We start from the raw sequence: 27,298 nt of genomic DNA on the forward strand, positions 1-27,298 counted from the left end.
TGTGGAAGAACCAGGACAAAAGTCTGTAAAGTAAGCCAGTGAGGAAGTAAAACCATGAAAGTCTGCTGACTTGGAAAACAAATAAGAAAGTGACTCAAAGAGGGAATGGTCAACTGCATCAAACACTGCTAATAGATCAAGTAATATGAGGATTGTGAATCTACCATGGAATTTGTCAGTGAGACAGTCATCAGCAGTCTTTTTTTTTTTTTTTTTTTTTTTTGAGACGGAGTCTCGCTCTGTCACCCAGGCTGGAGTGCAGTGGGGCGATCGCGGCTCACTGCAAGCTCCGCCTCCCGGGTTCACGCCATTCTCCTGCCTCAGCCTCCCGAGTAGCTGGGACTACAGGCGCCCACAACCACGCCCGGCTAATTTTTTGTATTTTTAGTAGAGACGGGGTTTCACCGTGGTCTCGATCTCCTGACCTTGTGATCCGCCCGCCTCGGCCTCCCAAAGTGCTGGGATTACAGGCGTGAGCCACCGCGCCCGGCAGCAGTCTTGACAAGATAAGTTTTGATGGAGTTGTGGGCACAAATCCATTTGAAGTGGGTTCAAAAGGGAATCAGACAAAAGGAATTATAAGCAACTAATCTGGAAAATTATTCCAGTGAGTTTTGCTGTTAAGAGGAGCAAAAAAACAGAGCAGTAGCCAGAGGAATTTTTTTTTTGATTGGAGATACTATAACATAATATCATGCTGACGCAATGATATTACGAGAGGCAAAAATTGATAATGCAAGCAAGAGCATGAATGTTAAGAGAGAATTCCACAAGTGAGTGAGAAGGGACAGAGTCCAGAGCCTTAGTGGCCAACCAGTCTTGCACAGGAGCAGGGCAGCCCTCCTTATAACAGAAGCAAACTCAGAGTACTTGTGTACAGATGCAGGGTAGGTAGATCTGCTGGTGAGATGAGGAACATGCTCTTCTTATGGCTTCCACTGTCCCTGTGCAATCAGAAGCAAGCTCATCAGCTAAGAATGAGGAGAGTAAACAATGGTAAAGTTTGAAAAGGTATGGAAGGGCCTTCAGAGAGTAAATTGTTAAGGCCAGCAGTGAATTATCTAGTGAATTTTCCAGAACAGTGCTTTCTCATAGAAATATAATGCAAACCATCCATGGAATATTAAGTTTTCTAGTACCCATATTGAAAACATGAAAAGAAATAGGTACAATTAATTTCAATGGTATGTTTTCAATGGTAAATATTATTTCAACATGTAATCAGTATAAAAAGTACCAAAATATTTTAGATTCATTTTTTTAGTAATGAGTTTTTAAAAGCCAGTGTGCATTTTACATTTTCAGCACATCTCAGTTCAGATGAGCCACATTGTAAGTGCTCAGTAGCCACGTGTGGCCAGTGCTACCATACTGAACATTGCAGGTCTAGGAAATGAAGTAATGCTAATGGAGAATGCCAAGGGTCCCTGGAGATTGGGAGCCACGAGCTGAAGTAAGGTTGGTATGGCTGAGTGTTTTTCTCCAGCCATATTCAGAGCTCCTGTACAGACATGGAGTAGGCAGAGAGTTGAACTTGACCAGGGATTGAGTTCTACAAGCAACATTCAACCAAAGGGAAAAAAGGGAAGGGAACTTGTGGCATGTGGAACCAATTGATTATGTAGACTGACCATAGAACATAAGACACCGAAGTTAGCATGGGGTAGGAGAGGGGTGTAAAAAGGTGGTGGGGCAACCAAAGTTCTAGTAGCATCATAGAACTTTAAGAACTGTAGATGCTATGCAACATACAAAGATGTCTAGGTAATCCCTGCCCTCAGCAAGCTAATCTTGACAGCAGATTTACCAACAGTTATGCTATTAAGATGGCATGTGATAAACACCAGAAAAGTAGCACAAAATGTGTTCTATGGGAATTTAGAAAAGGAAGAGTTCACCTCTGGCTAGGATTGCCCATGAGGGTTCATGGAGGGGGTGGTGGGTAAGTCAGATCTTAAAGGATGAATAGGATTTTTGTCAGCACATAGGAAACATGGTACAAAGTGAGGAAAAAGCACAAGCACAGATAGAAAATAAAAAATGTTCACTATTTCTTTGGGTAAGGTTTAAAAAAAAAAAAACCTTAATATTCATTGAGGGAATCATTAATTACAATGGGGTAGTAATGATGGGTCTTGAAAGAAAAGTACAGAGCTAATTTCCCTGGGGGAAGAAAGACCTCATCATAAAAGAAAGGCATCCCCCCAGAATACAATGTTTCTTAGGTGTGGGAAAACTGAGTGGCAAAGATTATTTTCAAGAAATAAATGCCTACCGCTTCTCAGCCTTTTGGCTAAGATCAAGTGAAGAAATAAATGCCCTTTATTTCTGGCCCACCTCACCCCTACACATACTCATGCACCTGTAAACACATGAGCACACACACACACACACACACGCATGCCCACAGACACACAAAGCATCCATCTTTCCTTTAGAATTCAGTATCATATACTTAGCTCCCTTCTCTGGAAATGGTCAGTTACTTCCAAAGAGAAGCAATGTTTACCTTTCATTCTCAGATTCTGGAAGAAAACATTTAGAACCAACTAGGATCAGAGTGGGTGAGATTAAAAAGGCTTTGATTACTATTAACACCTTAGAAATAGTACTGTACTCCCACCACACAGACCCAGTTGATGATTCTTTTAGAAAACAAGCTGCACATATACACTATAATCTTTTTTTCTAAGTCTGTTGCTGTTTCTATTAAAATTTTAAGGGAAAAATAGCATTTTACTTTGGCTCTCAACACAGTCATCATTGAACAACAAGAAATTTAGTTTTTCCTAAGTATGTGTGGACTGTTGTTGAAAAAAAATATCATCTTCTCTCTTCCCAGCTCTAAATGGTTTGGGAAACCTGCCAGTAAATCCACTCCCTCCCTTTTTTCAAAGAATTTCCTACTTCAATCAGAATATTTAGAAACAGTAAGAGCTAGACTTTTCCACGTGAGATTTTAATAATGCTGTGCTTTGTATTTACATATCATACATGATTGGTAAGTCATAGCTCACTATCACTTTAAGTTTTTAAATTAGTATATAAAAGCACAAGGTTTAGAAGCAACTCTTCTTGTGCTCAACAGTAAGTTATTAATGTCAGGATTGAAACTCAGGATTACTGACACATGTAGTCCTACAAAGGTCATTCTTGTAACATAAAAGGAAGTGTCCAGTAAGTATTAATAGAACATTGCAATTATCAAATATCTCATTTATTCAAGGTCATTTTAAGAGCCAAGGAACTTTAATTATATAAATAACCACATTAAACCCTTTAGACCTACATTAATATGAATACAAATTAAGGTATCATTCAATAAAAACTAACAATATGAATAAATATGTACATACATAATCAAATCAGTTTCACAAAGTAGAATGTATTTCAATCAGAAAGTCAGCAAATAGGTCAATATACTTAAAAATGTGAACTACTGCTTTAAAAAAGTTTCACTAACATGCTATAATCCTGAAGGCTACAGATGCCACTGGTCAGACTGTTTCACATGCCATCAAGTCTTTCCCCTTTGGATATAAAAACATCCATTGTCTGCTGACCCAATTAGGAAGGAAAGTATCTGGTTCTCTTAACAGTGCTGGCTGTGGTTTTACTCCCGATACCTTTAACACTCATATGTCTGGGAGATTCTGTAAGATCTGTCTCAAGGAAGCACAGGCTACCACGTGGGCATCTGAAGGAAGATTAGCAAGTGACTGAATCAGCTTCTTGACTATTGTCTTCAAACACTGGTGGGCAGCATTCAAGTCTCTGTCAAACTGCTGTCCTTCAATCTGTAGAGCCAAATGACTGCAGATGTTTCTAAACTCAACACTATCCTGAAATGAACAACAAACACAAACAAGAAATTAGATAGGTTATGGGGGGCATTTGTTGTACTTTGCTTACCCAACTTCCATTCCTTTCTCTTCTGGTGACAGCACTCTGTGTTTTGGTTTTCTTTATTTTTTTCTTGGAAAACTACCCCCCATTCTTAGCCTATGTAGTTGGACCAAAGCTGATCACAACTCCAGGGACCAGGCCAATCAGAGCATGGACTGATCAGAATGGACAGATGATCTAAGCCAAGGCCAATAAGCCACAGGCCAAGGATATCTGCTAGACAAGACCTAAAGAGGATCTGCTATCCTCTTTAACTGAGGCTGTTGGAAAATATCTTGCCACCATAAAGATAGCATCCAAATGAGAATGCGGCCAACACAGAAGAAAGGAGAACCAAGAGATTAAAAGAGACATATTCTAATCTAATACTTTCTGAGTATGTGGCTCTAGCTATACTTGAACAATAAACTCCAAGATTTTTTGGCCATCTGGGTCAATAAATATCACTTTTTTTACTTAACCCAGTTGGACTTGAGTTTCTGTTACTTGTTCCTAGAAGAACTGTGACAAATACACAAATAGCCTGTGTTTCTATTATCCCATACTCACTGTGTTCAGTATTCCAGTACAGAATTTGTTATTTAATGGACATGGTCTCAAGAAATCCCCAAATGCAAATTTAGAAAGAACAGTTCCCAGGTAATTTAAAAGAAGGAGGTAATTCAATATTTTTAATCCCTAAATGGTTTATTTTCTAAAATCCATTGCACATAAATGGTACATTGGGATGATACCACATCAGAGATAATGTTGAATATACGATCTCTTTTCAGTACACGGAAATGACGTCCCCAGGACTTCTGGTTCTGGCAACAAAACGAGAACTTAGTTTTCCCAAGGAATTCTCTTTGCTACTGAATTCCAAAATTCTAAATAAAAGTAGGGCAAACATCCTTTCTGAGCTTGCAAGAAAATAAGAGAAATCTTTCAGAAGCCAAAAATTTTAAAAAGATTATTTTAGCTGCCTACCAATACTATGAAGAAATGAAAGTTCATCTCTCTTGAGCCGGGTTTGGGATGGAGAGTAAAGTTGTCCCTCGGAATGTGTAATAGCGGACCTGTATTACACAGTTGTTTGACTTTGGAATTGCCCTCTGTACCAGATGAACATCCTGGGAACACTCGTGCTAAGAAATTAACTTAAAATTTTGAACTGGGCTGAAACAGCCATGAACACATGGCAAAAACAAACAAAAACATATTCCAGGGAAACATGTCTGCAACCATTGCCCTACAATAGTATATGCATAATGCCTATGTTGACGATGAAGTCAAAGTATGAAATTTAAAACACAATCTACCATGATATAGCAGATGCAATATGGGACAAGATTACACTCGAAGAATTTAAAATAGAGACTATAAAATATGTTTTAAATCAGCAGTCCCCAACCTTTTGGCATCAGGGACCAGTTTTGTGGAAGACAATTTTTTTCCATGGCTGGTGGTGGCAAACGGTGTCAGGATGAAACTGTTCTACCTCTGATCATCAGGCATTAGATACTCTTTTTTTTTTTTTCTTTGAAGAGATGAGATTTTTTTTTTAGTCAAATAATTAGTCATCCTTGAGTCTGCATGCATTGTCAAATAAAAATTATTTTATGATTGGCAAAGTTTTCTTGTTACCAATTATAAAATATACCCAGTATGCCCCTTAAAAAATAACAATCTTTTTCTTGAAGGGCAAATCACAACATGCTGATTATTTCATAATAAATTGAAGGTGAACAAAGGAGAAAATGCAGTACATTTATACTTTGAGAAGAAACTAATTCTAATACTCATGTGTCACCTTAATACTCATGTGTCGCCTTATTCTGGCTGGCATACAGTAGATGGCCCACAAGTGTTCAGTGATTGAATGAATGATTGGATGAATAAATATTATTCTTGAAAAAAATCTCGGTAATTACTTCCTGATCATACTGGATACTGTCAGGTATAGTTTCAGAAAATATTCTGTAATTTAATTAATAAAACTGGGAATTAGAAGAAAGAAAATTTGCTGCTAAAATACTGCCAAATATCCAGTTATGTGGTATGAATTTGGTAGCTTCGATAAGGCCTTCTTATTTACTCTAAAAATTTCTAATATCGTACTTGTTCTATTAGCCACCTATTATCTGATGATGAGTGGGTGGAATTTCTCTGTTAAATCTTCATTCCCTTAGCCCTAGTTTTACAATGATATTTAAGTGCAATCATTCTTGCAGATATTCACAGGAACACCTAGTGCTTTTCTTAACAACAAATTTAATTGACTATTATTATTTATTATTTATTTTTTTTTTATTATACTTTAAGTTCTAGGGTACAGGTGCACAACATGCAGGTTTGTTCCATATGTATACATGTGCCATGTTGGTGTGCTGCACCCAGTAACTCGTCATTTACATTAGGTATATCTCCTAATGCTATCCCTCCCCGCTTCCCCCTTCCCACGACAGGCCCGGGTGTGTGAAGTTCCCCACCCTGTATCCAAGTGTTCTCATTGTTCAATTCCCACCTATGAGAAGGAGCACACAACCTAGATCCTTCACATGCTGAATTCACAATAGGGTTTGTGCTCCTATGAGAATCTAATGCTGCTGCTGATCCAACAGGAGGAGGAGCTCAGGTGGTAGTGCTTGCTAACCTACTGCTCATCTCCTGCTGTGCAGTGTGGTTCCTAACAGGCCACAGACCGGTTCCTGTTCATGGCCCAGGGATTAGGTACCCGTGCCTTAAATGAGTAAAGATATAAAAGAAGAAATCAGAAAAGTGTTTTAAGAAAAAATAGGCTTGCAAAAGAAGCACATCTACTTCTAAAAAAAAATGAAAATTATAGTAGAAATTTAAAACTTAATTGACAGCTTAAACACCTGATTAAATCTATCTGAAGTGAGGATGAGGAAACTAGATAATAAATATGAAAAAAATACCGTAGAATGCAAGATTACAAGTTGAAGACATGGGAAATATGAATGAGAGGTTGAACAACATGCATGACAGAATGAGAAAGTCCAACAAACACTTCTAGGAGAACAACAGAGAGAATGGGAAAGAGGCAATATTAAAGAGAACAATGGATTAGAATTATACAGAGTAGATCCAGAACAGAAATCTTTATATTAAGGAAGTAAAATATGCCAAAGGGAGAACAAGTTAAGTGAAATCCAAATCTAAACTCATCGAGGCAAAATTACTTTTAAAGGCAATCGGAAGGAAAAATACAGATGGACTTCAAGGTAAGACAAGACAGCAGCTGACTTCTCACCATAACAATAGAGAAGACGACGGAATAATAGCCTCAAATAACTGTCAAGCTAGAATTTTGTTGATTCCTACTAAACTATCATTTAAAACTCAGGGAAAAATAAATATGCTCTCAATTAAGAGGACAGAATTACCACTAATAGACTCTCAGATATTTCTGAAGACGTAATTCTGAAAGAGGAAATTCAACTGAAAATGGTTGAGATTCAGGATGCAACAGTGAACAAAGAAACTCAGAAACGTGGTATAAATCTAAAGAATGTATTGTTTAAAACAAAAATTATAACAACTAACGTGGAGTTTAGGACATCTAAATGTGGTAAATGAATGACGGTTCATTTTAGAACCATCTGAGCAAGATGTTTCTCAAATGCTGAACAGCAGTGACATGTCGAATGGAGTGGCACTCTAAGCACTGTATTATTCAAGAGAAAGGTGGCAAGCTCATACATTTTAGACTTGTTAGGTACATGTGTGAAAAATGTAAGAGTTATTATTAAAAGTAGAGAAATAATACATAAAACTTCAAAATCAGCAGAGGGAAAAGATGAATTAAAATTTTATTGGCTGGGCACAGTGGCTCATGCCTGTAATTCCAACACTTTGGGAGGCTAAGACAAGCAGATTGCTTGTCCAGGAGTTCGAGACCAGCCTGGGCTACATGGCAAAACCCTGTCTCTAAAAAAAAAAAAAAAAAAAAAAGCAAAAATTATCTGGGCAAGAGGGCATGCACCTGTGGTCCCACCTACTCAGGAGGCTGAGGTGGGAGGATCACATTGAGCCCAGGAGGTCAAGACTGCAGTGAGCAATAATCATGCAATTGCTCTCCAGCCTGAGCAACAGAGTGAGACCCTGTATCAAAGAAAAAGAAAAAACAGATTATTGACCCTATGTATATAGAAGGTAAACTGGAGAAATAAAGATACAAACATAAGGCAAGGTAAATAGAAAACACTAAATAAGATAGTAGTAATAAGCCTACACATATTAGCACAACAAATGCAAAGCAATAAACTCACCTTTTGGAAGATAGTGATTACTATGTTGGTTTTATATGCTGTTTACAAGAAACACATTTAAAACTAAAACCACATAAAGATTGAAAGTGAATGGATATTTAAACATATGCCAAGCAAAGAGAAGACAAAATAAAACCATAAAAAAATCATTATTTGGGATAAAATAAACTATGAGTAATAAAATGAATGATTCCCCAAGAAGATGTCACAATTTTGTACTTGTATGTCCCTAATATGATAATCATAACATACATTCAGTCTACACACATACAAGCTGATTTTAACCTAGCTTCCTCTGAAACTAGATTGATCAAACAACAAAACAGAGAAAGATTGAAAAACACTAACCACAAGCTTCAACCAATGGAAATAAGAAAATATACATTATTGTCAAACATGTGGACTATTTATAAAGCTGACTATATTATAATGTCACAAAGCAAATCTCAACAAATATCAGAAAGTCTCTATCATGCAAATCACAATGCAAATAAATGAGAAATCAATAACATAGATACCCTTCCCAAAACATGTGTGACTTAGAAAATCCACTGCTAAAAAATTCATGGATCAGTGAAAAAAAATAATTGAAATTTTCAAATACTTTATACTGAACTATATCACAAATTTGTGGGATGTAGCCACAGTGAGAAACGCTTTGACTTAAATGATTATGTAAATAAAGAATAATCCCTGAAAACCCATGAGCTAAAAATTCAACTAAATAATGTAGGAAAAGAGAAACAGATACTGTCATTCAAAAGAAAATGAAAGGAAGAACTAAAAGTTAAACCAAAGTTTGATGAGGGACCAGAGTTTTATTCCTAATTCTGTCTATAAGGAGAAACTATTCTTCTCCCTGTTTTTTTGATTGAGAAGGACACAGGTTTCTGACAAAGTACTTATTTGAAAACATCCGCCGGAAACAAAACCAATGTTCCTTTCAACTTAGCAAACAGTGGCAGCAGGACCACCTGCGAGCTAGGTGCCAGGACAGAACCATACCACGCTCAAGGATTCGCAAGCTACCATACTTTTTGTTCTTTTCTCTTTAAAGCATTCTTGCTTCCCTACCTTTGTGTGTTGCTCATTTCTGCCCAGAAGGTGTCAAAGAGCTGTTTAGATCAAGCTTGTCCAACCTGTGGCTCAAGATGGCATTGAATGCAGCCCAACACAAATTTGTAAATTTTCTTAAAACACTGTAAGTTTGTGTGTGTGTGTGTGTGTGTGTGTGTGTGTGAGATTTTTTTTTTTTAATTTAGCTCATCAGCTGCTGTCATTAGTGTTAGTGTATTTTATGTGTGACCCAAGAAAATTCTTCTTCTAATGTGGCCCAGGGAAGCTGAAAAATTGGACATCCCTGGTGTAGATGACCTGTCCCATGGCTTATGGGGTGGCCTGTGTGCTGAAGCATACTACTAGGGAATGGGAAAGTAGGAGAGAAAAATCACTCTGGACTGTTTCCTCAAGATCCACATCAAGGGAAATTGTCCGATTGCTTTATAGAAGTAATCCAACACTAAGTACAAAGTATAAGGATCAAAGAAAACATGCAAGGGGAAATTCAAAATAGAAGGAACCACTAAAACGTGTGCTGATGTATGCCTATTAGCCAGTGTGCAAAGGAATTCATCACCCAAAGAAGACTAAAATGCCTTTAAAAATATAGTTGTGGGCCGAAAACCTGAAGTCAATTTCACGTTTTACTGTAAAGAATCAAAGAAGGCATCGTTTGGGGAAATTACACGTACAATAAAAGTCGACTGCTGGGCTGTACTGGTCCCTGAGGCCCTGGGCAAACTTCAGATCTCTGGCAAGCTTTGCAAACTATTCTAGTACAGTATTTCCTTTTTATCCTTTCTCAAATATATTAGCAGTCAAAGAAAACAAATTAATAGGAATAGGCTTTCCATGGGACTCTTAAGCCAGGGTAGGGAAAAATAAAACAGGTGAGTGCTTCTCTACCATTCAAGAAGGTCTGAAGGCCAACTCTGGATCCAATAATCATTGCCTTTAACCAAACTTCTGCTGAGTCTGCAGTGGAAGGTAGGGGTCACAAGTCACAGCATTAAGGCAATAGTATATTGAATGGCTCACAGGCTTTCAGTAGAAACTCACATGATCAATATTGGTGATGATTTCACTCAGGATGCTTTCCATTCAATGACAGAGCCTATCCTCCCAACCGCTTTTATTTAGCAAATCCCAGATGCTCCCAGAAATGATGTAATATCCTACACGATGCTTTGAGTACTTTGCCAGAATTAGAACTACATGGTTGAGCAATCTAAAAGTAGATTTTGAAACTTCTAAAGCCTTGTGTAATTTCAGACTCTGGATATGAAATGTATTGATTGCTACAGCGGTCCAAATTGATGGCCAGCATTTACATTTTTAAGCCAGTTGAGATACTCTCATGTGACTCAACGGATCTATTCGGGTAATGGCCTTGGCCTGTTTAACTCAGCTAAATGAATTAGTTAAATTTATTTCAAATGTGTATCAAGCCTCCACCACATGGCTGGATAAAAGGCAATAAGATATGGTACTTGATCTATAAAGAGTTTATAACCTACTAGGGGGAAACGAGACACATAGATCATATACCAAATATCCATTGCAATATGATGAGGGCTATGGTAAAAACACAAAACCCCAATTCTGTGGAAGAATAGACATGTATACACTCATAATTTAAGCACAGCACAGGGTTCATGCAAAGCTCGTTCTGTCATGTGACTCCTTCCTATAGCGTGCTGGGGTTTTATTGTTCAAAATTCATTTGGACACACTAGAGAAATTCCTGTGCTTAGGAGGCAATCCATTCAAAGAAATAGCTCTAGATTTTACATTATGGCTTATTAATTTTTAGCACACATCTGCCCTGTGGTAGGCAGAATAATAGCCTTCCAAAGATGTCCACATCCTAGTTTTCAGAACCTGTATGTTACCCCACATGGCACAGGAACTTTGCAGATGTTAGTTAGAACGGGAAGCTCTCCAAGCCATTACAAAGACCCCGGGGATGGAGACAGAGCTCATTCCTTCAAGAGCACTGGACTTGCCATCTGAACGCTGGTTCTACCCCTTTGGCCAAGCCATTATGCCTATGGAACACTCAGTTTTCTAATCTGTGAAATGGAAACAATAATAGTTACCACACGGAGGGGTTTCAGAAGTCAAACTAGCTCATGTATATGGAAACTCTTTGTATTTTTAGGTGCTCCTTTACATTAATAACTAAAGTTATGGCGGACTCTGTTAGACATTGGGAGATCAGTAAGGAGAAGGAGAGGGCAGGGGAGGGTAGAGGGAAAAAGAAAGGGGAAGGGAAAAGAAAAGAAAAGAGAAAGAAAACAAAAAAAAAATCTGCCCTGTAGAAACTTAGAATCTAATTGGTGAGATGAAATTTATTTGCAATTGTTCAGTAGGAATGTCACAAAAATAAGATTAAGGTTCAACAACAAAGGTGGAGGCCATTAGTAAGCTTTTTGCAGAAGAGGAGAACGGAGGCTTGCATGAAGTATCAGAGAAGTGGTAGGTGGGAAAGACTATATTAGATACTACAAGATAGACAGGTGGTATGGAAGAAAGCATTATTTGGCTCATAGGCCCCTGTAATCAGAATAAATAACAGAAGCCAAAGTGTGGAGTCAAGAAGGGGCTGGGTCAGGGAGAAGGGGAAAGTCTGAAAAGAATAGAATTTTGTGTAGAATATGAGGATATGGTTGTGTGGAAAGCCTTGAACGTCAGAGTAAAGTCCTTGAACACTTCCAATCATTGGAGTAACATGCAAACCAGCTTTTGAAGAACACTGGTCTGGCCTACATGCCTGAGCACCTACTCAGCACCAGACTGTGAGCTTGCCTCATTCTATACCTTGTCTCACTCAGCGCTCATAACCATCCGTGACAGATGAAAAGAAATGTGGCTTGGGGAGAGTACATGATGTAGCTAAGTAACACAGCAAGTTAGTGACAGAGTTAAAATTAACTTCTCCCAGGGATGAAGCTGAATTGACCACAGTGGACAAGCTTTTTGATGTGCTACTGGATTCAGTTTGCCAGTATTTTATTGAGGATTTTTGCATCGATGTTCATCAGGGATATTGGCCTGAAATTTTCTTTTTCTCTTGTGTCTCCGCCAGGTTTTGGTATCAGGATGATGCTGGCCTCATAAAATGAGATAGAGAGGAGTCCCTCTTTTTCTACTATTTGGAATAGTTACAGAAGGAATGGTACCAGCTCCTCTTTGTACCTCTGGTAGAATTTGGCTGTGAATCCGTCTGGTCCTGGGCTTTTTTTAGTTGGTAGGCTATTCATTACTGCCTCAATTTCAGAACTTGATATTGGTCTATTCAGGGATTCAACTTCTTCCTGGTTTAGTCTTGGGAGGGTATATGTGTCCAGGAATTTATCCATTTCCTCTAGAATTTCTAGCTTATTTGCACAGAGGTGTTTATAGTATTCTCTGATGGAAGTTTGTGTTTCTGTGGGATTAGTGGTGATATTCCCTTTATCATTTTTATTGTATTTATTTGATTATTCTCTCTGTTCTCCTTTATTAATCTGGCTAGCAGTCTATCTATTTTGTTAACCTTTTCAAAAAACCAGCTCCTGGATTCATTGATTTTTTGAATGGTTTTTCATGTCTCTATCTCCTTCAGTTCTGCTCTAATTGTAGTTATTTATTCTTTTGAAGAACACTGGTCTGGCCTAGATGCCTGAGCACCTACTCGGCAGCAGACTGCAAGCTTGACTCATTCTATACCTTGTATGCTAGCTTTTGAATTTGTTTGCTCTTGCTTCTCTGGTTCTTCTAATTGTGATATTAGGGTGTCAATATTAGATCTTTCCCACTTTCTCCTGTGGGCATTTAGTGCTATAAATTTCCCTCTAAACACTACTTTAGCTGTGTCCCAGAGGTCCTGGTATGTTGTATCTTTGTTCTCATTGGTTTCAAAGAACTTATTTATTTCTGCCTTAATTTTGTTATTTACCCAGTAGTCATTCAGGAATAGGTTGTTCAGTTTCCATGTAGTTGTGTGGTTTTGAGTGAGTTTCTTAATCCTGAGTTCTAATTTCATTACACTGTGGTCCGAGAGACTGTTTGTTATGATTTCCATTCTTTTGCATTTGCTGAGGAGTGTTCAACATATGCAAATCAATAAATGTAATTCATACATAAACAGAACCAATGGCAAAAACCACATGATTATCTCAATAGATGCATAAAAGGCCTTTGATAAAATTCAACAGCCCTTCATGCTAAAAACTCTTAAGAAACTAGGTATTGATGAAACATATCTCAAAATAATAAGAGCTATTTATGACAAACCCACAGCCAATATCATACTGAATGGGCAAAAGCTGGAAGCATTTCCTTTGAAAAACCAGCACAAGACAAGGACACCCTCTCTCACCACTCCTATTCAACATAGTATTCGAAGTTCTGGCCAGGGCAATCAGGCAAGAGAATGAAATAAAGCATATTCAAACAGGAAGAGAGGAAGTCAAATTGTCTCTGTTTGCAGATGACATTATTGTATATTCAGAAAACCCCATAGTCTCAGCCCAAAATCTCCTTAAGCTGATAAGCAACTTCAGCAAAGTCTCAGGATACAAAATCAATATGCAAAAATCACAAGCATTCCTATACACCAATAACAGAGAGCCAAATCATGAGCGAACTCCCATTCACAATTGCTACAAAGAGAATAAAATACCAAGGAATACAAATTACAAGGGATGTGAAGGACCTCTTCAAGGAGAACTACAAACCACTGCTCACGGAAATAAGAGAGGACACAAACAAATGGAAAAACATTCCATGTTCATGGATAGGAAGAATCAATATTGTGAAAATGGCCATACTGCCCAAGGTAATTTATAGATTCAATGCTATTCCCATCAAGTTACCACTGACTTTCTTCACAGAATTAGAAAAAACTGCTTTAAATTGCATATGGAACCAAAAAAGAGCCTGTATAGCCAAGACAGTCCTAAACAAAAAGAACAAAGCTGGAGGCATTATGCTACCTGACTTCAAACTATACTACAAGGCTACAGTAACCAAAACAGCATGGTACTGGTACCAAAACATATATAGAGACCAATGGAACAGAACAGAGGCCTCAGAAATAACACCATACATCTACAACCATCTGATCTTTGAAAAACCTGAAAAAAACAAGCAATGGGGAAAGGATTCCCTATTTAATAAATAGTGTTGGGAAAACTGACTAGCCATATGCTGAAAACTGAAACTGGACCCCTTCCTTACACCTTATACAAAAATTAACTCGAGATAGATTAAAGACTTAAATGTAAGACCTAAAACCATAAAAACCCTAGAAGGAAAACTAGGCAATACCATTCAGGACATAGACATGAGCAAAGATTTCATGAGTAAAACACCAAAAGCAATGGCAACAAAAGCCAAAATTGATAAATAGGATCTAATTAAACTAAAGGCTTATGCACAGCAAAAGAAACTACCATCAGAGTGAACAGGCAACCTACAGAATGGGAGAAAATTTTTGCAATCCATCCATCTGAAAAAGGGCTAATATCCAGAATCTACAAGGAATTTAAACAAATTTTACAAGAAAAAAACAACCCCATCAAAAAGTGGGCAAAGGATATGAACAGACACTTCTCAAAAGAAGACATCTGTGCGGCCAGCAAACATACGAAAAGAAAGCTAATCATCGCTGGTCATTAGAGAAGTGCAAATCAAAACCATAATGAGATATCATCTCATGCCAGTTAGAACGGAGATCATTAAAAAGTCAGGAAACACAGATACTAGAATGTATGTGGAGAAATAGGAATGCTTTTACACTGTTGGTGGGAGTGTAAATTAGTTCAACCATCGTGGAAGACAGTGTGGCGATTCCTCAAGGATCTAGAACCAGAAATACCATTAGGCCCAGCAATCCTATTACTGGGTATGGACCCAAAGGATTATAAGTCATTCTACTATAAAGACACCTGCATGCGTATGTTTATTATAGCACTCTTCACAATAGCAAACACTTGGAACCAACCCAAATGCCCATCAATCATAGACTAGATAAAGAAAATGTGGCACATACATACCATGGAATACTATGCAGCCATTAAAAAGGATGAGTTCATGTCTTTTGCAGGGACACGGATGAAGCCATCATTGTCAGCAAACTAACACAGGAACAGAAAACCAAACACTGCATGTTCTCACTCATAAGTGAGAGTTGAAGAATGAGAGCACATGTAAACAGGGAGGGGAATATCACACACTGGGGCCTGTAGGGGGGTGGGGGGCTAGGGGAGGGATAGCATTAGAAGAAATACCTAACATAGATCATGGGTTGATGGGTGCAGCAAACCACCATGGCACACGTATACCTATGTAACAAACCTGCACGTTCTGCACAGAACTTAAACTATAATAAAAAAATTAACTCCTCTATTTCAGAATTCAAACATTCATCAGACTCACCCCAGATCCCAAATGATGCCAGGTACAGTAATGACTTACAGAGCCAAGCTCGGCCATGTGGTGCGGGAGACAAGCCTGGCAGGAATTACAGAGCTATAGCTGCTCCGGCAGGGCGACAGGGGTATCTTGGAAGCAAGCGGGAGAAGCACTAAACCAGTTTTGGGATGGAACAAAATGCCTACAGGTGAATCGTTTCGTATTTCTTTTTTGGCCATCTTCACACTATTTTTCTTAAGGTTGACTGAGTGTTATGAGTGGTACGAAGCTCAAAAATTGGCAAGGATCGCATCCACATGGAAGACTGGCCTGTTGGCCCATCCCTCCTCCCTGCAGCGTAATTGAGAGGGCTTGGCTATTCGAAAGATATTCAAGGCATGGAATCTTCTACACCCCATGTAGAATTGCAGATGACATTATTGTATATTCAGAAAACCCCATCGTCTCAGCCCAAAATCTCCTTAAGCTGATAAGCAACTTCAGCAAAGTCTCAGGATACAAAATCAATGTGCAAAAATCACAAGCATTCCTATACACCAATAGACAAACAGAGAGCCAAATCATGAGACAGCTCCCATTCACAATTGCTGCAAAGAGAATAAAATACCAAGGAATACAAATTACAAGGGATGGGAAGGACCTCTTCAAGGAGAACTACAAACCACTGAGCTAATCAGAGACCGCCCAGCTGGAGGTCTCCTTTCCTCAGCTCTGTTCTCTCCTGCCCGCTGTGAGGGAGGTCTCTCGGAAAAACCGCCACACCGTGTACTTTTCTGCATTCCGCATTGTGCATTTATTAGGAATGCACACATCTGGAATTCTTGAACAACTGAAAATGCACCTGCAAAGTCTTAAAAGGAAAGACAAGCTAAGCCTTTTTTTAAAGCTTGGTACTGAAAATAAACACTCTCATCATAACTGAAGTCTTGAAGACAAAAAGAATCTAGCAGTGTGAGTCCATTTGAGAGCCTGTTTTCCGAAACCAATGCCAGTGGATAGTAAAGTCAAAAACCCAATATGACTTAATCGGCTCTAAAATGCAGATAACATTTAAACAATCCACATGGATTGTGCTTTTTTCTCCTACCATGTCACCTTCAAAATCACTTCTACATAAATTGTAAATCAGTTCGTACTCAACCACCGGCTTTACAGCAAGTTGGCTCTTTTCAAAAGAGTCACGTCTTGAGATACCTTGAGTTTTATTCTCTTACACTGGCCTCCACAAGCTTGTTTCTTCTCACGTTTCCCCCTCTAGCTCTCCCTGAAGGCTTCATGTCCTCTACAGAGAGCATGAAAGAAACAGATGGAGAGATGGGGGTGGGAGGGCAGAGAGAAAGAGAACAGAAGAGAAGAAAGAGAAGGAAAGAGAGAGGAGAAGAAGAAAGAGAGGGAAGAAAGAAAAAAAGAGGCCGGACGCGGTGGCTCACGCCTGTAATCCCAGCACTTTGGGAGGCTGAGACGGGCGGATCACGAGGTCAGGAGATCGAGATCATCCTGGCTAACACGGTGAAACCCCATCTCTTTTTTTGCATTACCCCAAATGCAAAAAAATTAGCCAGGCGCCGGTGGCAGGCGCCTGTAGTCCCAGCTACTCGGGAGGCTGAGGCAGGAGAATGGCTTGAACCTGGGAGGTGGAGCTTGCAGTGAGCCGAGATGGCGCCACTGCACTCCAGCCTGGGCAACAGAGCGAGACTCCGTCTTAGAAAAGGAAAAAAAAAAAAAGGAAAGAAAAAAGAAAGAGAGAAAGGAAGGAAGCAAGGAAGGAAGAAGTCTGTGTTGAGGCCTGTCCTTAGTAAACTTCTGCCTGGCCAGCAGGTTGCTCTCCACTAAAGCAGTCCAGTGCTGGGCCCAACAAAAGAATACAAATCCCTTCTCCAGACCCATTAGCACCTTCTACACTGGGTGTCTACATAAAAGGGGAGTGATTTTTTCTGTTTTACTGGGATGTTGTGGAAAACATACTATCATGAATCACGATTTGCCCTAACTTCATTTGGTTCATCAACATCTGGCTTTGAACTACAAATCACAGGGCCCAGAACAGTCATCCATCACCTGAACCCAAGGTCAGTCTCAATAGATGTGTAACTGTGTATTAATAAAACACCCAATGAAGCAAAGCATTAGCCAGTCACCATTAAAAAGTCTATCATCCACAGGAAATTAAACATTTTTACTTGTGGTAGACCCACTGGAAATGCTCACAAATAACTAAGGCTCCTGATGCATTTGCTTTGGGTACAGCACCGTTTCCAGTTGAAAATCCAGTCAAAAGCACTTTTGTGATGGGTATAAGCACTTGATTCAGGGGTGCTCACCAGGCAAACCCAAAAATGGTAAAATAAAACACTGTAACATTTTCACCAAGATGTCAAACATAAGTAGTTTTGTTTTAGGCCTTTCCCAAAGTATCTCTCCCCAAATGTTCATTTCAGAAAGCTTTTAGGTCCTGATTTTCATATCATTCATATTATAAGAAATTGCAAATCTATACATAAGCTACTTCTAGAGCAGTCACCATATCCATGGGTTAGGGGGAGAGAATAACAGAAATTCTGTGACTCATCACTGCACTTTTTTTCTAACATAAAAGCATGATTTTGTCACAGATAATGAGCACCACCTTGGCTATGGCTACTGATTATATAACCGTGAGCATTTATGTCTTCAATAGTATGTTAGTAGTCTTTGAAGACACAATTCTCAAATTTGCAGAAGCTGGTTTCACTTGTTCAGAGGAAGACATTGATGATGAGTGCTTTTTTCCCCAATGGGAAAAAGATTTGATTATTATTTTATTATTATTACCGTTAAAAGGTTGATGCCTCCTGAATTCTTACTGACTGTTATTTTTATTAATTCTATTCTTGATAGTACCAAATATAGATACTTCTGGAAAGTGACAGCGGCACATTCAGTTTTCAAAGTTTGCTAATGACAAGGAAGGGAAGTATGGGGACTCATGGGGCTGGCTACATAGAGAAAGCTTTGAGCATGTTTATGAACCAAAAGGGTCAGCAGAGAGGGGGCAGTAGAAAATATAAGAAGAGAGAAAGTTGATAGAAACAACTCCAGGGGCAAATGAAAGATTTACTTATTTTTTTTTTTTTTAACCAATGGGCAAAAAAAGCACTCATCATCAATGTCTTCCTCTGAACAAGTCAATATTCACACTTGCAGTTTGCAATGACTGTGAAGCCAAAGCCAGCAGTTTTATGACTGCTGCTCTTGCACCACAGAATGAGAAAGCCAGCAAGGACTATCAAACATGCGGGAATAATAATGCACTCATTGAAACGGGTGCGCTCACAGGCAGGTTTCATCTACAAGGGCAAAAACGTTCTTCTGCCTCTGAAAGTTAGCTTCCGCCACAATTTCCATGAAACTTGCTTCAGAACAGAACTCTTGGAAACTATAAATGTTTTTAATTCTCAAAAGAAGATAGACAAAACTCAATCAGAGTAACTCGTAATTGGCTTGGCTAACGGTCCCTAGGTGAATTAGTCATTTTCAGCAGTTCAAAAAATCCTAGACTAGCTTCCTCCTGGTGTCCTGCACGCTTCTATGCTCCCTTCGGGTGGCAAATGTTGAAGGCATTCCTGCTAGTATTACTAGTTTGATAGTGATTTCCTGATTTCACCTAGTGCTTTCTGTCACTCTATCAGGCAGCCACGATGGAAGGAGGTGCAGAGATCATTCAGTGTTATGGACTAAACGGTGTGGTCCCCTCATTCACATGCTCAACCCCCAATGTGACTGTATTTGGAGATAGGCTCTTAGCGAGGTAATTAAGGTAAAATGAAGTTATAAAGCAGCTCAACTCTGATAAGACTGGTGTTCTTCTAAGAGACACCAAGACATGCAAAGCTTTCTCTCTCTGCCTGCACACACTGTGGATGGGCCATGTGAGGACGCAGCAAGAAGGCAGCTGTCTGCAAGCCAGGAAGGAAGCTCTTACTAGAAATGGAATTTGTTGGCACCGTGATTTTGGACTTCCAACCTCCAGAACAGGGAGAATATAAATGTCTGTTATTTAAGTCACCCCGTCTGTGGTATTTTGCTATGGCAGCTCCGCTGGCTACGATGTGACTGTTGTAGTCCAAGCAGTGTACACAGTGCACAGCATGTACGACTATCGCCCCTAAGATCTCTCATGTACACAATTTGAGCATGATGTTCATAATGCCCCTAAGGGCAACACTGTGATGTAGGAGAATAAGTTAGATAAAACCCATCGCTTCTTAGCTGCAGGGTCTTGAGCAAAGTCCTCAATTCCTCCAAGCCTCAGTTTCCTCCTGTTATAAATGTTTGTTAAGCTGGTTAAATCTAGCCTCGGCACCAAATTTAATAAGATTCGGTACTGTTAAGCATTTTTCATCCACCATGAAGAAACCCACTGCATGGGTGTTTGCATGTGTATGATGATTTCTAAGTGTTCAAAGGAATATTGTGTTGGTTTCTTTAATTAAAGACTAAAATTCTATTTTAAAATGTCTGTTATTGTGGTGAGAATTTTTCTGCCTTCATGCCTGCAAATTTCACTGTCTTAACCTTCTGGTGGATTGATCAGTGAGTCACTCACTGGTGACACCTGTAAGCCTATCACTAGGCGTGAGGCTAAAGCTGACCTCTAGATAGTGTAGGCTTCCTGGAAATCTCTTTGGATCATCCTAAGTCTGCTTTTGTCAATAGTTCCAGAAAAATAGACACAGAGTTAATGGATCATATTCATTAATATCAAGAATAGAATTTACAAAAGTAACAGTCAATAAGAATTCATGAGGCATCAATCTGTTAACAGTAATAATAATGATAATCATAATAACTCAGATAGATGGAGACTAACTTTGGGAAGCCACTGACTAAATGTATGATCTCAGTAACCCTTTAGGTTAGATACCATTATCCTCACTATACAGGGAGGAAACTGAGGGACAGAAAGGCTAAATAACTTACCCAAGGGCCAATGTAGGAAGTGGCAGAGTAGGTTTGAAATGCTCCGTGGGACATGACTGCTGTGCTATGCTGTCTCCACTGCAGGATCTCTAATGCCTGTCAACTGCGTCATGGGCTTTAGTTCAAGTGAATCTCCCTCCTACCTTCTGTGGTAAGTAACACCACCAAAGAGATCTGATGCTGGAGAGGTTCCCACGTACTTCTAAATGATACACAGTAGTTATTTCCATTCACAGAAATCCTCCTGCAAGGATTTCTGAAATCATTCTATTGTATAAAATCTGTATGTTCCTGATTTAAAAATATACAAAACATCCTTCCAAGTCATTTGAATTAACACTAGTATTAAGGAAGCTAAGTCTGCATAACCAGCCCCCCTGGAAAGACAGAATGCCATCTCCTCAAGTCTAAGTGCTGTGTAATCATTAATCTACAAACCAAATGGAGATATTACCTGTTCTGCAAACAGCAAATCAAACAAAATTCCTAGGTGCTGGCCCGGCGCGGTGGCTCAAGCCTGTAATCCCAGCACTTTGGGAGGCCGAGACGGGCGGATCACGAGATCAGGAGATCGAGATCATTCTGGCTAACCCAGTGAAACCCCGTCTCTACTAAAAAATACAAAAAAAAAAAAAAAAAAAAAAAAAAAAAAAAACTAGCTGGGCAAGTGGCAGGCGCCTGTAATCCCAGCTACTTGGGAGGCTGAGGCAGGAGAATGGCGTAAACCCGGGGCGGAGCTTGCTGTGAGCTGAGATCCGGCCGCTGCACTCCAGCCTGGGTGACAGAGCGAGACTCCATCTCAAAAAAAAAAAAAAAAAAAATTTCCTAGGTGCTGCCAAGGGAACAAATCATACAGAGAAACTGCTCTCTGCTTGTCTCTTGAAAGCCCTGGCTATTTCCAGGGGCCCTAAAACTCATTATCCCCCTGCGGGTGAACAGCAGACTCCAGTAGCTGTGTATTTCTAGAAAGTGGCAGCAATACATCTAAATGTTTTCAGTTTGCTCATGACAAGGAAGGGAAGGATGGGGATTCAAGGGGTGGGTAGGTAAAGAGTGTTATGGACCAAGAGGGTCAGCAGAGAGGGGGCAGTAGAAAATGTAAGGAGAGAGAAAATTGATAGAAACAGGTCCAGGAGCAAGTGAAAGATTTGCTCCGGTGGAATTAACATGAATATACGTGGGGATGGGGGGCAGCATTTAAATTTTAGAGACAAAAATGAAGATGAGTAGAAATGCAATTTTTTAGATAGAAAGATATTTGTGTCCACCAGCCTCTATTTTCTCAGAAAAGGTGTGAGAGGGTTGAGGTTTGGATGAAGAAGGCTTGAGGAGGATGGAAAATGTTTAGAATCAAAAGTCAGTTAGAAAGGACTAAAAGGATTTCCAAGTAGAAGTGACTGTGGCATTAAGCTAACACGGCATAGTTTATAGTGGACTGCTTCCAGAGCAGAGGACATGGGGTTTAGTCCATTGCCACGGAGTTGGGTCAAGCCCTTAGAAAATTGTCTTCTGACCTAACTTTCAAATGGAAACCTACCCTTCTATGATTTATCCAGGCTTCTGTGATCTCCCTACCCTTTGCTTGCAAGACAATCCAAGGTCCTCAACATGACACACAGGCCTTTCCCTAACTGGCCCCCATTTGTGTCTCCAGCATCAGTTTTTGCCTTCTGCCATATTGAACTTAACTGTCATTCCTCCAGAGCCTCAGGCCCTTTCAGTGCTGCTGGGCCTTGACCAAAGGATTCCCCTGAAATATTTTTCCCTTTAATGTCTGGGAAATAATATGTACTTTTTTTTTTAAAGGCTGCCTCCTCTGAGAAGCCTTCCAGGGTCACCTTAGGTAAAACTGATTATCAGTCTCTCTTTTTGCCAGCCTTATCTATGCCCTGTATGTGTTACTGACATCACAAGTTCATATTTCATCCATTTTAAAATGCACTTTTATTCACATTTTTTAAAAATCCCTGAAATAAGCCAGATGTGATGGCACATATTTGTAGTTGCAGCTACTCAGGAGGCTGAGGTGGGAAGATCACTTGAGCCCAGGGCTTGAGGCTGTAGTGTTATGATTGCACCTGTGAATGGCTACCGCACTGCAGCCTTGGCAACACAGGTAGACCTTGTCTCAAAAAAAAAAAACAAAAAAAAAAAACATTAAAAAAAACCTCTTAAATTAGCATGTAACTTATAATCAATGGTGTATCATAGTTTAATGACAGGATTAAAAAAAATTTTGGTGATACCAAAAAAAAGAAAAAGTACATCTTACATTGGAGAGCATTTGGTGAAATGCAGCTTCATTTGCTAACTTTCTAAAGTGAGTGTAAAGAGTGCTTCTCATCTTGCCTCCCACCCCACCACCCCCACCACCTTTGGCAGTGTCTGGAGACATTTTTGGCTGTATCAACTTGCGGCGAGGAATATGCTGCTGGCATCTAACAGGCAGAGGCGAGAGATGATGCTAAACATCATACACAGGACAACCCCCAACAACAAAGAATTAGCCAGGTCAAAATGTGAATAGTACAGAGATTGAGAAACCCCGATGTCGAGAAACAATACCTATTTGGGTATATAATAGGCTTTATTATGTTTGATTTTAAATAAATCTTTTACAGTGTATAGTGCAACTTAATATATAGCAACTTTTTCCAAACCTTGGCTTGTGCAGAATAGCAACTCTTGAGACATATTCTAAGCTCTCCTCGTCACCCCTCCCCGACTCCCTTCTGCTAGATGCCCCAGGGGAATCAATACAGCAATGCTCCTGGTCAAAATCTGAAAGCCAAAATGTCTCAGAGAGATCTGTGACCTTAAACCAATTACGTTAGTTAATGGCAAGTCCAGAACTGAAACGCAGACCCCCAGATTTCCGCAATCTCACTCAGCCTGGGAGACAGCTGCTCCGTTCCCGAGCTAAATTGGCTAACACAGTTTGGTACCTTAAGAGGAAATGTGCCCTACCTATATGAGCTGGGTGACTTAGCAAGAGTTTAGCATTAGTATTCACGCTTTAACACCCGGGACCCACCTGGCTCTCACCCCCCTTTATGATAATTTAGGTTGACTCTGTAAGACCCCTTAGCTCTGTGGGGAATTGGATTTATGCAAAAAATAATAGTGATTCATGAATGTGAAGGAACTTTAAATAAATGTAGATGATTTCATCATACAAAAGGCAGAAGGGACTTAGTAAGTGTATTTAAGGCTCTGGAGGAAGCGTTATTAATTTGGAAAGTGGGTGGAGGGAGCTGTCCTCTATCCCTACAAGCTGCACGTGTGGAAAGGGCCTTTCCAGCGCAGGAAGCTGATTTCTGTGAGAAAGGAAGGAGCTCCAGGGGGAGATTTTGGCAAGGCAGTCCCCACATCTCGGTTGTGCCAGTCAGGCGGGCCTCAGGTGGGTCTGGGGATCCCTGCCTCTTCTGCTGAGTCCCCAGAGTGTCCCCCGCCCCCTTCCTTCTCCCACCGGGGCTGAATCACAGTGGGCAGCAGTGTTTGGGATCCTGCGATCAACCCACCGCCATCCCAGCAGCCCCACCCTTGGAGGAACGGGGGTTGCCCTGCACGTCAGAGGGGATGGCTGGGGCCGGACTCACCTTCAGGTGGATGGGAAAGGACCGCTCCTGCTGGAGGGGCCCCAGCAGCGTCTGCTCCACGTTGACCAGCTCCGAAGTCGAGTCCACCACGCGGGCTAGCGCGCTGCGCATCGCCATCCGGGCCAGGGTGCAGGGCCCGCGGTCCCGGGGGAAGGGCAGCAATTCGGCGCCCCCCTCAGCGCCCCGCACTACCTCCTGCTCTGGGGAGCTCGTCCGGGCCGCGGTCCCCCGATTCCTGGTCCCCACGCCCCCGCCCCGCTCCTCGCGCCAGGGCCCTGGCCGGGCCCGCGGCGGGCCTGAGCGACGGGCTGGAGCGGTGGACATGTGCTCCGGGTCCCGCGGGTTCCCGGGGGCGCCTGGACCGTCCCCCCAGCCCCACTCCTGCTGCAGCAGCTGCAAGGTCTGCAGAGCCACCATTTGGTGGCTGATGGAGGCCACTAAGGGCGCGGGGCTGGCCATCGCCTCCGCCGGCGGCTCGGCGCGCTCCGCGTGCAGGTGGAGCAGCAGGGAGGGAGGCGGGGGCGTTGGGGTCGCCAGGGTCACATTTTCTAACCCGCGGCTCCTCGGCCTCAGGGTCTCACAGCGTGTGTGGTCGGCCCCGCCCCCGGCTCTGAATCGGTGACCCGTGCTGGCCTCTGCCTTCGCCCGAAGTCGGAATCAGGCGCGTTCTGACCCAAACTGCCTGACGCGCTGCTCAGTGTGCACTTGAAAATCAGCGAAATGCTGAGCGCTCGTTCTTCCCTCTCTCCAGGGCTTTGATGAGAAAACGTGCTGCTTTGTGCGGGCGCATCTATCGGCGGGGATACCCCGCCCCCACCTCCTTTGAAGGACGCCTGCCAGTGACCACTGAGGTCTGGGAGGTGGGGGTGCAACAGACCCACCCTGGGGCGAAAGTACGAAGAGCTCTAGAAAAACTTGCAAAAGGAAGACTGTGCCTTTCCCAACCCGAGGGGAATTTTCAGAAACTTGTTGAAGCAGCCTTCAAGGCCTTGCATCTGCCAAACAAAAGAAGGAGGAGTTGAGTATCTAGAAGTTCTGCTCTTCTCTGCTTTGTTCGATGCCACTTGAGCACCGAGAGCCTGGTGGCTGAACTAGCATCAGCAAGCCTCAAGGCCCAGGCCTGGCACTGCCCAGAAAAGCCTAAATGTTTTTTTGTGACACTCCCAAAAGACTTAGGCAGCAAGGTTGAAGTTAATCCTTTTATGAGCCATGAACTTAGGGACAGCTGTACAAATAGTTGCTGTTTTTAATTAAACCCAACATGGCTACTTCCTTCACTTAGAAAAAAGCGACTGGCAATGTTACGCTTTGATAGATTGGAAACCATGGTGTGTGATCACACTTAAGAAAACAGAAGATATTTGAGAGGAGTGGTATGGAAAACCAGTCCGGAGCAGCATTGTTCCGGCTTGCTTTCTGCAAGGAAAACCATTAGACAGCCCAACAGCCCAGTAAAGCCTGGGTCATGGTGCATGCCCATGACAGATAGGTGGGCCCTGGCAGACCTGAGGATGGAATTTCATTCCTCCTTTAGGAGCCAGACAGCACCCTTGGTGCTGTGGAGATCTGGAGAGGCCTTTGAGTGAAAAGGCCATGCTGGTTAGTCTGTGAGTACAAAAGGATCATCAGAAGAGATATGGAGAGGGATGTGGGGTCCTTTAAGGTTTCTTTAACTCTGAGATAGTATGACCCCATATAATCCTCCCAACTTGCCAGCAAAGGTTCCTTCTCCTTCCCAGTGCTTTCTTCGCCTATGAAAACAAATCTGAATGCCAAGATAAAGAAAACCTTTCTTAAACAAAAACGAGTATGTTCACACTAATTATAACTAAGTAAAAATGCATGTCTGCATTGACAGAGAGGAAATTACTTTGGAGGGAAGTAAATAGTTTAACGTTGATTAGATTTTCTTGCCATGAAGTTACTTAAGTTCATAATAAAAAATAGAAAAATTTTTCTTTTTTAAAAAAATCCTCAAATGTTGAAATATATTAGGTTTAGCAGAGACTAACCAGCAATAGCAAAAAGGAACCCCTAATTTTCACAGAGCATGTCAGATCTCCAGGGCTGCCTCTCTTTCCAGATACACAGGAAATTCAGTTTCATGGGCTAACCCTTCCACTATCAAATGGCTGACTGCAAAACTTTCTTGACAGATGGAATTGCAGCCAACAGCAGAATTGAAATCACTAGACACAGGCTGACCTGAGGCCCCACTCTTCTGCATACCACGCTGAGTCAGAGCCATGAGACCAACTGAACCTCAGGGGGTATGACAAAAGGGTGCCAGAAAACCTTGGGGCCTGAGGGATGGCACATGCCGCTTAAATCGCTGCCTGCTTTTTCTAGTACTCTTAGGAAACCCTGGATCATCTGGCAACTGAGTAAAACACTCAGTTTTGTCTCTCTTGGCTATGGGTCTCACTGTCTTTTGCTATGACCCCAAAATGGCTTGTGTTCCAAAGCTAGAGATATGAGAGCTTAACTCAGGACAAGTTTTCATAGTCTATTTAGATGAGTCAATGGCATAGCAGATCTACCTTTGGTCTAAAACACCTCCATAGTTCTGTTTACTGAGCTACCAGACGAAGTAAGAGATGGCCTACTTCTTACCCACTGTACTCACAATTTGAGGCCATTCTGTAAGACACATTCAAAAGGACAAAGTATTAGACATCTGATATGTTTGTTTCACAGCATATATTTCACTGTTTTATAGAAATCATACCCTCATTTCTCAGTAGATGTTCCTTTTCCTCCACACTCTGCCCGTGAAGGCAGATGAGATGAGCCCATCTCACTGCAGAAGGTTACTGGACCATCTAGCCTAAGTCCCATCACACATCACATCCCCACAGTGAATGGGTACGTGACCCAGCTAGAGCCGATGAGACAGTATCTTTTAAGATGCTTTCAGCTGAATGCACTGCAAAAGAGAAAACAACAGTTACAGAGTACAGGCCAAAACAAAAAGTGTAGGCCAAGAGATGAAATAGCAAAAGATCAAATTCCCTTTAAACTAGAAAACTCAACATAACATAATTTAATTAATAAGAATAATTTATTGTCTCACATCACAAG

General features: G+C 41.0%; 1 protein-coding gene across 1 annotated transcript; it reads right to left on the minus strand.

Annotated features, from left to right (window-relative positions):
- Positions 1–280: 280 nt before the first annotated feature.
- Positions 281–25,340, minus strand: DLEU7 (deleted in lymphocytic leukemia 7). Its single transcript, XM_050766377.1, has 2 exons — positions 24,218–25,340; positions 281–3,842 (listed from the first exon to the last, which is right to left on the minus strand). Exons 1-2 carry the CDS (start codon positions 24,674–24,676, stop codon positions 3,636–3,638), a joined length of 666 nt encoding a protein of 221 aa, XP_050622334.1. The 5' UTR covers positions 24,677–25,340; the 3' UTR covers positions 281–3,635.
- Positions 25,341–27,298: the final 1,958 nt, after the last annotated feature.

The sequence above is a fragment of the Macaca thibetana genome, chromosome 17, assembly GCF_024542745.1.
Source record: "Macaca thibetana thibetana isolate TM-01 chromosome 17, ASM2454274v1, whole genome shotgun sequence".
Taxonomy (NCBI): domain Eukaryota; kingdom Metazoa; phylum Chordata; class Mammalia; order Primates; family Cercopithecidae; genus Macaca; species Macaca thibetana.

What these genes read in the sequence shown, in the direction of transcription:
- DLEU7 (XM_050766377.1), bottom strand. Translation starts at nt 24,676, where the DNA reads ATGGCCAGCCCCGCGCCCTTAGTGGCCTCCATCAGCCACCAAATGGTG. An exon ending in CCTTTCCCATCCACCTGAAG is followed by an intron (nt 3,843 to 24,217) that starts GTGAGTCCGGCC and finishes TGTTCATTTCAG; the next exon opens with GATAGTGTTGAGTTTAGAAA.